This window comes from Mobula birostris, chromosome 2, assembly GCF_030028105.1.
Source record: "Mobula birostris isolate sMobBir1 chromosome 2, sMobBir1.hap1, whole genome shotgun sequence".
Lineage (NCBI taxonomy): Eukaryota > Metazoa > Chordata > Chondrichthyes > Myliobatiformes > Myliobatidae > Mobula > Mobula birostris.
In genome coordinates, this window is record NC_092371.1 from 142,164,999 (window position 1) to 142,180,112 (window position 15,114).

Here is a 15,114-nt window from a genome sequence, read left to right on the forward strand (position 1 = left end):
GGGGCAGCGGGGGGGGGGGGGGGTGTCTAGTATCCATTATCTGCAGTAAGCTCTCAAAATGTTTTAGCAGAATTTTAGACATTTCATAAATACTTTGGGTGTGCTTGTTTAAAATGTTCTATCCATCAAGATGTGTGAATAAACAAAATTGTGGAAACTTGAACTATTTGTCTTCCAGCACCTACATATTTCCATTTGTTCTCCTTTTAGGCTGTTCAGTAGCAACATGGGTTGGTATAGACAACAAAACAGTCATGCAACTTTGTTGGACAAACTATGGACTAAAATCAAATTGGATAATATGAACAGAGCAGAACTAAAAGAAGTGAGTTTATTATACTTTGTTAACTTTCTTTGGTTTACTAATTTAATTCCATTGCAGCTTTCTTCTTGTTTCAAAAAGTATCATCTGTGATGATATCTTTTTCATGGCTTTTTACAAGGCGTGGAGTGAGAGAGAGAGAGAGAGAGTGTGTGGTGCGCCACTCCTCACAAAATCTAATTGAGAAAATAGCTGGGATTCACTTTGTTTATTTCAGAAACTATGCCACCTAATTGGTTGCCGAACAGTTTCTAACTAGTGTCAGTCACGTGCTTGTGAGCAAACTGATCTTAAATGGCTTCAATTAATGCGTTTGTGCAAAAAGTAGTGATTTTTTTATGACAGTTGGCAAGAAATAAGCGGTAAGACAATTCAGTGTGCTTTCAAGCATTCAGGCTTGGAGATGCCATTAAGAACTGATAGTGAAAATTAAATGATTTCACTACTTCAAGTTAGAAACTACAAAGAATTTGAAAATATAGACAATCTTGAATGCTACAATAAAAATGAAGATTTAGAGAATATAGTCTTCGATAGCATTGTAACAAGGTAGTCCATTATCTATTAGGTGTCTGTGCTGATTTTGTTAATTTGAAAAGAATGCAACACAGATTAATTCCTCTATCGATAAGTATTAGGAACTAATACAGTTTTATGGTACTGCAGTAGTATTGGTAGAGTTCTAATTTGTTCTGTATTTCATTTGAATATGTAATTTGTTACTCAGACAGTAGTTTGTCTTTAAACCTTTTTAACTATTTCATTGACACTTTGGCTAATTGGGGCAGATGCTTAATTGGCCAAAATGTACTGCTCCTGATGTTTCCCAGTTAACCGGAATCCACTGTATATGGTGACATAAATAAACTTGGATAATAAATTTACTTCAAACTTTTTGAACTTTAGATTTTAGGCAGCTTTTGATAATTATTGTATGGCATATATTAAAGGTGCAGCAGAAAATAGTGGCTCATGGTATAGCATTGGTTTGAAAAGGAAACAGTAGGGATAAATGGGCATTTATCTGTGTGATATGCCACAGGGTTTGGTGCTGGAGTCTCAACCTCTTACAATTTGACTTTGATCTATATATACAATTTATGGTTGCTAACTTTACTGATGGGATAAGAGTATGTAAAGAAAATAAGCTGTGAAGAGATTTAAATAAAACATACTAATTCCAACAGGAGCAAAGATAGAGTTCTGATTGTGGATTGAGTTTAAAAGGCCTTTGTTCAAATCATTTGTATAGGCAGCTTTCAAGCTGAGGTTGAGGTTTGTCTGCTTAACTTCAGGGCTCTCCAAGAAAAATACAAGTTAACAGGAAGGACTCACATATGCTTAATATAATACAAGGGACCAGATGAAGGAAAGTGAGAGTGTGCATTATGGAGAGGGGCCAAGATGTTGAACTGTGTGATTTTGTTGAGGATCATATAGATATAGGAAGCACTTCAAAAAATTTAACAATGTTTACTTCTGGGAACTAAGAGTAGGGAGATTATATTTCAGTGATATAGGACTTGGGTGAGACTTTTGGAATAACATGTCTTTAATAAAGGATTTTAGTGTTGGAGCAACACACATCAAAGTTGCTGGTGAATGCAGCAGGCCAGGCAGCATCTCTAGGAAGAGGTACAGTTGACGTTTCAGGCCGAGACCCTTCGTCAGGACTAACTGAAGGAAGAGTGAGTAAGAGATTTGAAAGTTGGAGGGGGAAGATTCAAAATGATAGGAGAAGACAGGAGGGGGAGGGATGGAGCCAAGAGCTGGACAGGTGATTGGCAAAAGGGATACGAGAGGATCATGGGACAGGAGGTCCGGGAAGAAAGTCAAGGGGGGGGGGGAACCCAGAGGATGGACAAGGGGTATAGTCAGAGGGACAGAGGGAGAAAAAGGAGAGTGAGAGAAAGAATGTATAAAAATAAGTAACAGATGGGGTACGAGGGGGAGGTGGGGCATTAGCGGAAGTTAGAGAAGTCGATGTTCGTGCCATCAGGTTGGAGGCTACCCAGAGGGAATATAAGGTGTTGTTCCTCCAACCTGAGTGTGGCTTCATCTTTACAGTAGAGGAGGCTGTGGATAGACATGTCAGAATGGGAATGGGATGTGGAATTAAAATGTGTGGCCACTGGAGATCCTGCTTTCTCTGGCGGACAGAGCGTAGGTGTTCAGCAAAGCGGTCTCCCAGTCTGCGTCGGGTCTCGCCAATATATAAAAGGCCACATCGGGAGCACCGGATGCAGTATACCACCCCAGCCGACTCACAGGTGAAGTGTCGCCTCACCTGGAAGGACTGTTTGGGGCCCTGAATAGTGGTAAGGGAGGAAGTGTAAGGGCATGTGTAGCACTTGTTCCGCATACACAGATAAGTGTCAGGAGGGAGATCAGTGGGGAGGGATGGGGGGGACGAATGGACAAGGGAGTCGCGTATGGAGCGATCCCTGTGGAAAGTGGAGGGGGGGGGGGAGGGAAAGATGTGCTTAGTGGTGGGATCCCGTTGGAGGTGGCAGAAGTTACAGAGAATAACATGTTGGACCTGGAGGCTGGTGGGGTGGTAGGTGGACCAGGGAACCCTATTCCTAGTGGGGTGGCAGGAGGATGGAGTGAGAGCAGATGTACGTGAAATGGGGGAGATGCGTTTAAGAGCAGAGTTGATAGTGGAGGAAGGGAAGCCCCTTTCTTTAAATAAGGAAGACATCTCCCTCATCCTAGAATGAAAAGCCTCATCCTGAGAGCAGATGCGGCGGAGACGGAGGAATTGCGAGAAGGGGATGGCGTTTTTGCAAGAGACGGTGAGAAGAGGAATAGTCCAGATAGCTGTGAGAGTCAGTAGGTTTATAGTAGACATCAGTGGATAAGCTGTCTCCAGAGACAGAGACAGAAAGATCTAGAAAGGGGAGGGAGGTGTCAGAAATGGACCAGGTAAACTTGAGGGCAGGGTGAAAGTTGGAGGCAAAGTTAATAAAGTCAACGAGTTCTGCATGCGTGCAGGAAGCAGCGCCAATGCAGTCGTCGATGTAGCGAAAGAAAAGTGGGGGACAGATACCGGAATAGGCACGGAACATAGATTGTTCCACAAAGCCAACAAAAAGGCAGGCATAGCTAGGACCCATACGGGTGCCCATAGCTACACCTTTAGTTTGGAGGAAGTGGGAGGAGCCAAAGGAGAAATTATTAATAATAAGGACTAATTCCGCTAGACAGAGCAGAGTGGTGGTAGAGGGGAACTGATTAGGTCTGGATGCTACACATGCCCTTACACTTCCTCCCTTACCACCATTCAGGGCCCCAAGCAGTCCGTCCAGGTGAGGCGACATTTCACCTGTGAGTCGGCTGGAGTGGTATACTGCGTCCGGTGCTCCCGATGTGGCCTTTTATATATTGGCGAGACCCGACGCAGACTGGGAGATCGCTTTGCTGAACACCTATGCTCTGTCTGCCAGAGAAAGCAGGATCTCCCAGTGGCCACACATTTTAATTCCACATCCCATTCCCATTCTGACATGTCTATCCAAGGCCTCCTCTACTGTAAAGATGAAGCCACACTCAGGTTGGAGGAACAACACCTTATATTCCGTCTGGGTAGCCTCTAACCTGATGGCATGAACATCGACTTCTCTAACTTCCGCTAATGCCCCACCTCCCCCTCGTACCCCATCTGTTACTTATTTTTATACACACATTCTTTCTCTCACTCCCCTTTTTCTCCCTCTGCCCCTCTGAATATACCCCTTGTCCATCCTCTGGTTTCCTCTCCCCCCCCCCCCCCCCCCCCCCCCCGTCTTTCTTCCCGGACCTCCTGTCCCATGATCCTCTCGTATCCCTTTTGCCAATCGCCTGTCCAGCTCTTGGCTCCATCCCTCCCCCTCCTGTCTTCTCCTATCATTTTGGATCTCCCCCTCCCCCTCCAACTTTCAAATCTCTTACTCACTCTTCCTTCAGTTAGTCCTGACGAAGGGTCTCGGCCTGAAACGTCGACTGTACCTCTTCCTAGAGATGCTGCCTGGCCTGCTGTGTTCACCAGCAACTTTGATGTGTGTTGCTTGAATTTCCAGCATCTACAGAATTCCTGTTGTTTGCGATTTTTAGTGTTGGATATAGTTTGCATAAAATTTTCAAACTAATACCTAGAATGGGTAGATTGTCAACAGGAAAGATTGTACAGGCCAGTATTGTATCTGCTGGAGTTTGAAAATGTTTGAAATGCCTTGATTTTTGAGGGCTGTTGGGAGGGTGGATGAAGAGCAGATGTTTCCTCATAAGGAGAATCTAGAACTAGGAATCAGTGCTTTAAAAATAAGAGGTTATTCATTAAAAATGATGTGTGGTTTGTTCTGAGGGTCCTGAGTGTCTTCTTGAAAGGATGTTGGAATCAGAATCTTTGAATACTTCTGTCAACTATGGGTAAATACCTGATGAGCAGGGGATTAAAAGGATTCTGTAGGTCGATGGGGATATGGAGTTGAGGACCTAGTCATATCAGCCATGATGTTAAATGGGCCAAACAGCAGATGGGCAGGGCTGAGTGGTCTAATGCTCCTATTAGTCTTTCAGCACAGAAACATGCCCTTCGGTCCAACTGGTGCATGCAATCCAAAATGCCAGTCTAAGCTAGTCTCATTTGCATAAATTTGGCCCATATCCCTCTAAATTTTTCCCTAAAATGTTCCTGTCCAAGAGCCTTTCTGAATGTCAGTAATCTGTATGTACTGTACAGGAAACTATCACCTTGGTGTGTCTGTTAGTTGTTTACTAAAGGCAAAGATGCTATAAATCTGTGTCCACCTCCTTTTGTTCTCTGCTATGCTTTCTTTAATCTTTAAGTTGAAATTCTTGCTCATGCTGAAGTAGCTTGTTCTTTGTGCATAACCAATTTTTAAAAATCTTCTCCTGTTTTATTGGCACTTTTGAATTGATGATCTCTTGACTGATTCCTGACCTGAGGAAAACTGTCTTTCTGAATCACCCACTTTGTATCATATTGGCTGTTTCTGCTCTGCACTTTGCTTCTTCCTTGCAGTAGTTCACAATTTTTCTAAATCCATATTTTCATGATTTTCCAGCCAACTTGTTTTGTAATTCTTGATGCTTCTTGCCAGTTACTTGCTGCATGATTTTGATTTGTATATCAATTATAATATAATTGTTGTTAAAACAGCATGCAAAATTATTTCTTTTCCATCTGCATATTGATTTGTATCATCTGGCTTAAAGACTATTTGCACTCTCATTTTCAGGAAACAATATTTTGACCAGCTAGATCTTGTTTCCACTCATTGTATATTTCAATTTAATGCATACTCGTTTTCCTTCACCTAAGTCTTCGTGTTATATTAAATATATTAGATGTGTGCTCCTTCAGTTCACGTATTTTTGAAGTTGGTGTCTTAAATTAATTAACAACTCCAACCTCAGCAGTTTTTTAGCATACTGCCTGTGCAAATGGCTTGAGCAATGCCGCCTTAATCCGAGACATCATGATGAGTGGTCTTTCTTCCTGTTTAAAATTTAGTGTGTTGTTCTTAAGACTACTGTGCATGTTACAGAATGCATAACTGTTGCTTGAGCACTGGCTGTAGCTGATGTGGAATGTATATGGCTGAAATAGTCCCTTAACCATCCTAATGCAAGATTGTTCTGCTGGATATCAGGCAATGAAACATCAAATATATTGACTCTTTTATTTTGTAGGTGTTAGTAAACCGATATTCAAGCCTAGAAATTGTGATAGACCGACTTTTGGACATATACTGCCAACTAACTGGCAAGAAACATCAAGAATTACAAATCAAGCTGGCTGAGAACAATGAAAACATGGACTTGGATGATTGTGAAGCCGAAGTTGAAGAAAAACACTTGTGCCTTGAAGGAAGGGGATTATCTTTAAGGTTTGCAACTATTAAAAACAATAGGAGAGCCTTGATGCTCTGTTCTCAGAAGACAATATTTTCATTGCCATTTTCATTCTGAATGTGTCATTGTTTTGAGACTAATCATAACCCCTTTCGAGATGCAACTATTTACTATTCCAACTTGCAAAGGGATGTCTAATGCTAAACAAAGTTTGAGTCAATTCACATATAAAATCAAAACATGTCAGTGTATTTCTGTGTAATTGTTGGGCAGGTGATTCAAGAATGTGTTTAAAACCAACTCATGGGTAACTATTACATATGTTATTATAGTCATGGATTTAAATTGCCCTGGAGTTTATTTTGAGCTATGAAGTATTTTTGAGAAGGGATTACTCTTGTACAAAGTACAGTTTTTGTTTTCTTAAATTGTATGCTGTTAGTCAGTGTTGTAGAATTATTCTTTAAGGAAGTGACTAGAGTTGAATTATTCTATATTATTTTTTTTTACAAAGATTTTGTCACTTTTTCTTCAGTTTGTCTTTCGTTCATGCAAATATCTGCCTTTACCCTTTGTAATATTTTCCTCAAATTACCTGAAGGTCAATCTCAACTAACCATTTCACCTGGTTTCTTGAGTGACTGGAGGTGATTTCTTTTTTCTCTTTTGGCATAGGTAAGGAGAGAAGGTTGAGCATGGGAGAGAGAGTTGTGGGTGGTGACTTGTGCTATTATGCTAAGGCAGAAGTGGAGGCTGCCTGGTCCATTGTTTCTCTGATAGATCTTTTGAGCTATCTAGTTACTCGTGGTTCTCTGCTTAATAGTTCTACAAATGTTTCAGTAGAAGCTGTTATTCAAATCCTAATTGGTAGTACATCTGCCAATCCTATGGGAATGCATTTTGAATTAATATTTTTGATTTGTCTTAATTTCATTAAGATATTAATATTGTTGGAATGGGCTAGTGAGCAAAATGTTTTGATCAGTGTGAAGTTTGCTGTTGCTTGAATCTTTGATAACCTGAATTAGTAATGCCAACTGCAGATAATTTAACTAGATATAATACTAAATTGTTTGGCTTTGTGTAGAACTTGGAGCCCTGAAGGTTGGGTACAAAAAGACTGACTGAATGATGCATTATAACTTATTGATTACTTTGAATATATCATAAGATATCTGCATCCTCGCGTCACTTTATTTCTCTGGATGCTTAACTTGTATAACATAAGATATCACAATATTTAATGCTTGTGATACTATTTCAATGAATTTTAGCATTTGTGTGAAATTGCATTTTTAAAAATTTTATACAGAGATTTGCTGAAATGGTGTGAGAGAATAATTCCTAATTTTGATGGCACATCATCTTCTACTGCCCTCTGCATTTTCCAGGAGGTAAGAGGGAGACAAGTTTGCAAGATAAAATTTGTGAAAGGAACCAAAAAGTGAACTTTTAGAAAGGAATGTACAAATGTTCACTTTTCTCTAAATGGTGACTAGGCTTAGCATTTCTTTGGTTCCTGATTCTTCTTATCTTTGGCTCCTTGCCTTTCTTGTAACACTTTGCCAGTTAACATGCTTGTTGAATTTTTTTTTGTGTGTTTTATCTTTGTTGGTTTCACGGCATTTACCTTTTTCTCTATTTTAATCTCATCTTCGTAACATAAGTTATAGAGAGGGAATTTTTGGGGGAGCAATTTTGTTTGCAAGTTTTAATTTTGATAAGGTTCTGTAATGCTGCTAATTACTTCAAATCATTTTTGACAGCCAGTGAACGTGCAGGCAGAGACTTACTAGCCTGAGTTGACCTGGGGATTTGGTGGTTAGATGGGAGTTAATCTCTCAAGAAAACACTGAAACTGGGACTGCATAACAAAAACAAAAAAAATCTGGGAATGACAAATATCAAATTGGGAATTGCATGGTAATCCCATTGCAAATAATGGAAATATCAGGCTGATTAGCTTACAATAATGAAGGAACGTGGGTTGAGTTTAGTGATCTTAGAAAAATATCCTTGAGTGGTTTTTTTATTTTACAGGCACTTGATTGTTTCACAGCCATGATATCTAAGCAGAAGAGCAGGCAGAAAATGGCTGAGATCATTGGAAGCAAACTAAATATTTCAAAAGAAAAGGTAATGTTTTCTTGTTTAGCTTTCTTTCTAATGCTTCACATAGTACATTAATGTCTATAGTGCAATGTTAATTCTGTATTACATAATTTATATAATTAAGTGGTAATTAGTTTTTGGTTAAAAATTCTTTTTGAGATTGGGGTTGATTTTGATTCTAGTAATGCTTGCAAAATGGAGACTTAAGGAATATTTCTGAGCATAGGACTACATTTGGTGGTGAATATGGATCCTTTGTCATTTTGTATTGGAAACAACATTCTCAGTGAGGTTTTATGGGTTCTATTTTGTACTAGTTTGCTTTGAATCTTACGATTCTTTAATGTAACTGGTACTATCTGCTGTGTCAGTGCTATAGGATGAAAGGATATTCTTTAACGAATAGAGATTGATGTCAGTTGCCACCATTTGTGCATTTGATTACTTTGGATATACCCACAGATTATTTTCTGTAGATCTCATGAGGCAAATAATTGGCTAGATGGAACTGAATTCAGTTGCAATTTTTTGAATAACAAAAAAATGGTTTATAATCCTCCAATATAATATAAACTAGAAATTATTGCCCACTCAATATGTCTCAAATGCATATAAAGCTGCATCTTAACTAAACCATGTTTTTGCCAAATTAGTTATAATTTTATTGTATAAAGAAGTGTAAGATAGTTGGGTTTCCTCTCTCCTTGTGCTTTGTCATTGTGGAAGTGCAGCACTTAAACCCTTTGTCTTCGTAATAATTTAATTTTATTTGTTTATAGGCAGAATACTTCTGTCAGTTATATAAACCTGCCGTTGAGTTGAATGAGGCTGCAGTGACTGTAGGGCGGGCTGTTCTTCCTCGAAAAAGCAGTGATATCATCCAGTTACAGTTGTAAGTGTTGCAAAAATTTAAACATCACTTTTTGGCAATTGCAGCAGAAGTGATTGTAAACTGATTGCAACTTCAGTGAATAAATGTCTTTGGGTTGAACCAGTTCTAGCAAAGGGTCTTCAAACTGAAATATTAACTCTTTCCTCTTTCTACGGATGCTACTCGACCTGTTTCCCAGCATTTCCTCTTTTTATCGTTGCTTTGCAGCAACCTAATAGAGTTATGTAATAATAAATATTCTGGCAATTGCTTTCTAGATTTCACCACGGTTTAAACTGTAATCACTAAATTTTATGTGTGCTGCTTGTTAACTTATTTTATCTATTTCAGTAAATTAATTATTTTTAAGAATTAGGAATCAGATTAACGTTGATTTTTACAAATGCTGGGAACTACATGTTTCTATATTTTGTTTAATTGTTAGGGCAGCGATAGACCATTTAGTCGATTTTGTCCCATTAGCCATTACAAGTCCCTTTACTCGCTCTTCTACAAATATGTCCCTGCAACCTATTCTATTTTGTCAGCCTATCAAATCTCCTTTGGTTCTTAGGCCATTCAAAAATACTGAGGGTAATTTTACAAAATTTAATTAACTTGCACTTTAATGCATGGGAAGAAAATGGAGTATTTACTATCGTAAAAAGAAATCTTTGATCACCACGTACTGGCTGGGTGTGTTTGACTGTTTTATGACTTGAGGGTCTGCTCTTAAGCACAGCAGTATTTTCTATATTTTATCTTCTGAAAGGAAGGTTTCAGCAGAAGAGCAGAAATTAATGGACCAAAGGATGACTACTTAGCAGCAGAGAGTAGGCTGCACATTTTACCTGCAAAACCTTACTTTCTTAGATCATACTTCGTTGGACTTCCCAGAAGAAAATTATAATGAAGATTGGGAAGACCTCCATTTTGGTTTAAATTACCTGCTATAAGCTTGTTCCTCTCCCTGGCCATTTGCATTTTTAACCTCTCCCTATTGAACACAGGGAAGTTTTTAACCATTCTCCTTTATTACAAACTTAATTCTACCCCTAAAAGCATTCATGCATAACCCGACTCAGTTTATTAGCTAAAACCCATGTTCAGGTCATTTTATAGATTGAACGCTTCAGTGCTCTCCTGATTAACTTACTATATACTCAGTCCAAATGTAAGAATTCAGAGCAACAGTAGATCACTTGTATCCATCATTGAATAAATCACAGCTGACCTAATCTCAACATTCCTATCTAACTGCAGTAACTGTTTACCCCTGTTATTAAGAATTCTTGTGCATCTACCTTTAGACTATTTGAGCATTCTGCTCACACCACCCTCTGCCAAAGAGCTTAATAACCCTTGGGGAGCATCTGTCTCCACTCAGTCTTCAAAATTCCAGAGGATTTAGCCTACCCTCCACACCCTCAGTTTCTAAAGCAGAAAACAACAGCATTCTTGGTATCCCTTGCTTCTTGCAGTAACTGCACACTTGTCTTCACTGAATTATGAACTTTCTCATCTAGATGCATCTACAATCTTTCACCATTTTGGTAGTATACTTTTTCTCCCTGCCAAAAGGACAGTTTCACATTTTCTGACTTTATTTTCCATTTGCCAGTAGCATCAGTTTGTAGCCTCTTACTTTTCTCATGATGATTCGGTTTATGTCTTTTGCCATGAGCAAAATGCAGCAACTATAACCTTGATGCCTCAATCAGATTATTATGTAGTCATAAAAAGCTGAGGATCAAGCACCATGTGTTGCACTATTTATCACATCTTGCCAACCAAAGGGAGACTAATTTTTGCCTGTTGTTTCATTTTAGTTAGCATATCACTGTTGCCTCCTATAACAAGCTGTAATTTCTGCAGTAACCTTTGTAGCACTGTATCAAATGCTTTCTGTGTGCAGTATTTCCACAAATTCCCTCTATTAAAACTAAAATGAATTAGTCAAACATTACTTCCTTTCACCACTTTGTCTAGTCCTCTACTTGTACCATATCCCATATAACCAATATCATTCTATTCACTAACCATAATTAGCTTTTGTTCTAGCATTGGCTTGTTTAAACTAAATGTCTCCTTGTTTTAAAGTCCTTAACCTTTCCCCATTTTGTAGTTTCTTTAGCCAGCCTTCATCTCCAATTCAACCATTTTGTGTATTCCTGATTCTTTTTTCTTTTTAGTTTACTATTGATAAAAGTTTTCTTTTTGGCTTTCATGATGTTGAGATTTGCCCTTCCCTTCCTTAGAACAACTGGTGTCCATCCTTATGACCTTTCTCTAAAACCTGCCAGTTATTATCACATCTATTTGACGATACTCTTGTGAAGCACCTTTGAACATTGCACTAGGTTAAAGTTGTTAAGCTGTGTCAGTTTCATTTAAGGCAATTCCAACTGTCCTGCTGCAAGTAAACAATTTGCTAATTCGATTATAAATTTTTAATACTTTCTAAAAATGAGCTAATTAGATGAACATTATAAGATCCTATTGTATCCTTTCCAAAAAAAAAAGCTTCTCCTGATTTCTGGATATTTCTGAACGCAAAACGTGTTGGATATCTGAAATTTCAAAAAAGTGCTGCAAATCAGCCAAGAGAATTTAATTGGTTCTAATAAGTTATTGAACTGAAACATTAATGTTTTACCCCTCCACAAAATTGCTGACTGACTTGAGTATTTTCCCTCCACCAGAACATGCAGTATTATTATCTTAAAGTCTACCAGAGGAATCCAAGGCCAAGGAGCAGTTATAAAGTAGCAAACTATTAAGATGTTCGATTTGTTTTCAGTGGAGTAGCAATGATTTGTTTATGTGTAGTGTCTTTGAAATGCTAATCAACTACCTTGTTTTTTTTTGCATTATTTGGATTAACAGTTCTGTAAACCTGTGAACAACTGCTTTAATTCTTATCAGTCATGACCGATCTGATCAAAAGTCTTTGACCTGAAATATTAACTCTCTATCACTTGCTACAGACTTAATCTGACCTACATATTTCCAGCACTTTCTATTTTTATTTTAGATGACTATCTGAATAGTCATTCTTGTTAAATAGCTATCTCCTTTTATTTGAGTACAAATTCTCAAATATTCAGTGTAAATTTTCCACGTATAATATTAAAAGCCTTGTCTTGAATGATAGATTCATAACAATGTGGCTTACTTGATGTATTACGAAGTATATTTTTAATCAGCTGCCTTGTTCTGTATTTTGCATGACTGAGATACTTGTGCTGTGTTTTAAGGCAAACACAGACCTTTTCAGCTACAAGACCCTCATCTCTCCTCCTGGAGCAGCTGGCTGTTTGTCTTGGCAAAGGGGAGCCTGTTTTATTGGTCGGTGAAACAGGTACTGGTAAAACATCTACTGTCCAGTACCTTGCCAAAATTACAGGTAGGTTCAACAGCCTGTTAAATCCACTTCTTGTCATGAAGAGTGAAGTTTTTTTCCCCTCTTCTAAAATTTTGGGAATTAGAGTCCCTGTAGTAATAGCTACTTGCTGGAAAGGTCATAGATTGTTTGACTTCCAGTTTGTGTTTTATCAGCAAGATTGTCATTCAGAATTCTACATTTGGCTTTGTTCTGGGCTATTGAAGGAAATTGGGAATGTGAAATATTGCTAAAGTGTACTTGCTTGGACACAGATGGAAGTGAGTTGGTTGATGTCCTGATGCTCCATTTTATGAATAGTCTCTGACTATGATGTTTGAGCCAATATCGAGTGGAAGGTAAAACTGTAGAATTACGCTGTAGTAAGAGTTTATGCTCCAAGATAACAGATGTTTCAGGTGTTACAGAGGTACAGGAAAGTAAGGAGAAAATGTTACCTTTTTGATGAGGGACAATGTAACAGCAGTGCGTGGAGGTGATATTCTTGGGGGATTGTGCAGTGAGGACATTTAGGTGGAACTAAAAAGTAATAAGATAAGGGGCACTGGTGAGGCTGTACTATAGAACTTTCACTTCTCTCCCCCCTCCCCCCCCCCCAACCCAATAGTCATTGGGAACTTGAGGAAGCAGGTGGGTAGAAATTGCTCATAGATGTAAGAATAATAAGCTTGTTACAGTGGGAGATTTCTAATATCCTGGAAAGCAAAAATGGGGAATGGAAAAAGAGAAGAAGTTAAAGAAATGTTTATTCTATCACGTTTGAAATATAATACGGGGTGTTGCTCCTGTAACTTCAGTTTGGCCTCATCATTCTGTCTGTTTTTGTTTCCCTTCTCACTCTTTCTCTTCTCACCTACCCGTCATCTTCCTCTGGTGCCTCTCTTTCTCTTTTTTCCGTGGTTCACTGCCCTCTCTTATCAGATTGCTTCTTTAGCCCTTTACTTCTTTCACCTATCATCTCCCAGCTTCTGACCATTCCCCACCCCCACCCACTCACCTGTACCCTCACCTGGTTTCACCTATCATTTGCCAGCTTGTACTCTTCTTTCCTTCAACCTTATTGTGGCTTCTGCCCCGTTCTTTTCATCAGAACCGGCAGGGATTTAGCCCAAAATGTTAACTGTTAATTCTCCTCCATAGATGCTGCCTGACATTGAGTTCCCGCACCATTTTATGTGTGTTGTTCAAGATTTCCAGCTTCTGCAGTATCTCTTGTGTTTATACTATGTTGTGTTTGTTGTTTCAGGCCACAAACTGAGGGTTGTAAACATGAACCAACAGAGTGACACGGCAGATTTGCTTGGAGGGTAAGTGTTGTGTTTGGAGGATGCTGTAAGGATTGTGGGTAAGCGTAATTGGATTATTAACTGGCTGTTAGCTATCCTGTTTTGTGGTGGCAAATTCAATTTGGAAAGGACTAATGCTTTTTTGTATTGGAGTTTTTAACTTTTAGTTGGTGGTTTTGCTGCTGAAATCCTCACAGATATGATGAAATAATTCTGAGTAAAGGAGGTGTCTAAATTCATGAGGGGGCTCTAAATAGAGTGGATTGTCACAGTTACTTTCCTAGAATAGAGGAGTCTAAAACTAGAGGGCATTGGTGCTGAGAGGGAAAATAGTTAAGGGGAATCTGTTAAAGTTTTACACACGGTTAATATGGAAGTGTTGGATGTGGGTGCATTTTGGCAGGTATGTGGATAGGAAATATTTAGAGGGTTGTTGGTCAAATGCAGGCAAATGGGACTAGTTTAGGAAGGCACCTAATTGAACATGGGCAAGTTGGTCTTAATGGCCTGGTTTCATGATGTATTACTCTGGTTCTTTATTTTTCTGGAAGTGATATAAAACATGTTATGAGAGGGAGAAAGAAATAAGACTTTGGAATTGATTATAAAATACTGAGTTGATATTCCGGAGTACTGGCCAAGCTACAAAAGCAGCTGGAAGATACAATTTCTCTGACACTGTGCTGTCATAACCAGCTGACACCAGGAATCTGGTGTTTGGCATTCAAAACTTCGTCAAACTCCAGGTTCTCCTTTGGTGCTGTTCGTTCCTAACTATCCCTAAGAACATCTAATATGCAAAAGAGGGGCATTGTAGCTGTATAATTGCCATCAGTTAATCTTAGTACATACTGTCATGTTTTCCCATTAACAATCTGTCTGGGATTTGTTCCTATTCAGCTACAAGCCAATGGACCGTAAACTAATTATGTTACCCTTGCGTGAAGCATTTGAAGAGCTTTTCATTCAGACATACTCCAGGAAGCAGAATGCCACTTTTTTGGGTCATATTCAAATGTGCTGCAAACAGAAACGCTGGCAAGATTTACTACAACTGATGCTACATGTTTACAAAACAGCTGTCAGTAAGGAGTTGAAATCCAAAGAAAATGGTGAGGGATGAATACATAGCATTTTCCTTCCCCCATGGATAATGTTACAATGTGATGGAGCCAGTTTGACACAAGTAGTTTCTGGTGCTGCTGCTGTGAAAAGGACATTTTAAATCAGAGTTGTAATGGACACTGGGATTCTCCAAAACAGC

At 38.8% G+C, this 15,114-nt stretch overlaps 1 protein-coding gene across 3 annotated transcripts in view; it reads left to right on the forward strand.

The window, feature by feature from the left end:
* mdn1 (midasin AAA ATPase 1) overlaps positions 1 to 15,114 on the forward strand; it is a 165,294-nt gene that overhangs the window by 14,069 nt on the left and 136,111 nt on the right. For all 3 annotated transcript variants that reach the window (XM_072249925.1, XM_072249923.1, XM_072249924.1), the window contains exons 9-16: positions 211 to 325; positions 6,017 to 6,213; positions 7,491 to 7,572; positions 8,219 to 8,314; positions 9,070 to 9,182; positions 12,419 to 12,567; positions 13,811 to 13,871; positions 14,751 to 14,962. In XM_072249925.1, coding sequence (XP_072106026.1) covers positions 211 to 325; positions 6,017 to 6,213; positions 7,491 to 7,572; positions 8,219 to 8,314; positions 9,070 to 9,182; positions 12,419 to 12,567; positions 13,811 to 13,871; positions 14,751 to 14,962 — 1,025 coding nt within the window. The remainder of the gene's footprint in view (positions 1 to 210; positions 326 to 6,016; positions 6,214 to 7,490; positions 7,573 to 8,218; positions 8,315 to 9,069; positions 9,183 to 12,418; positions 12,568 to 13,810; positions 13,872 to 14,750; positions 14,963 to 15,114) is intronic.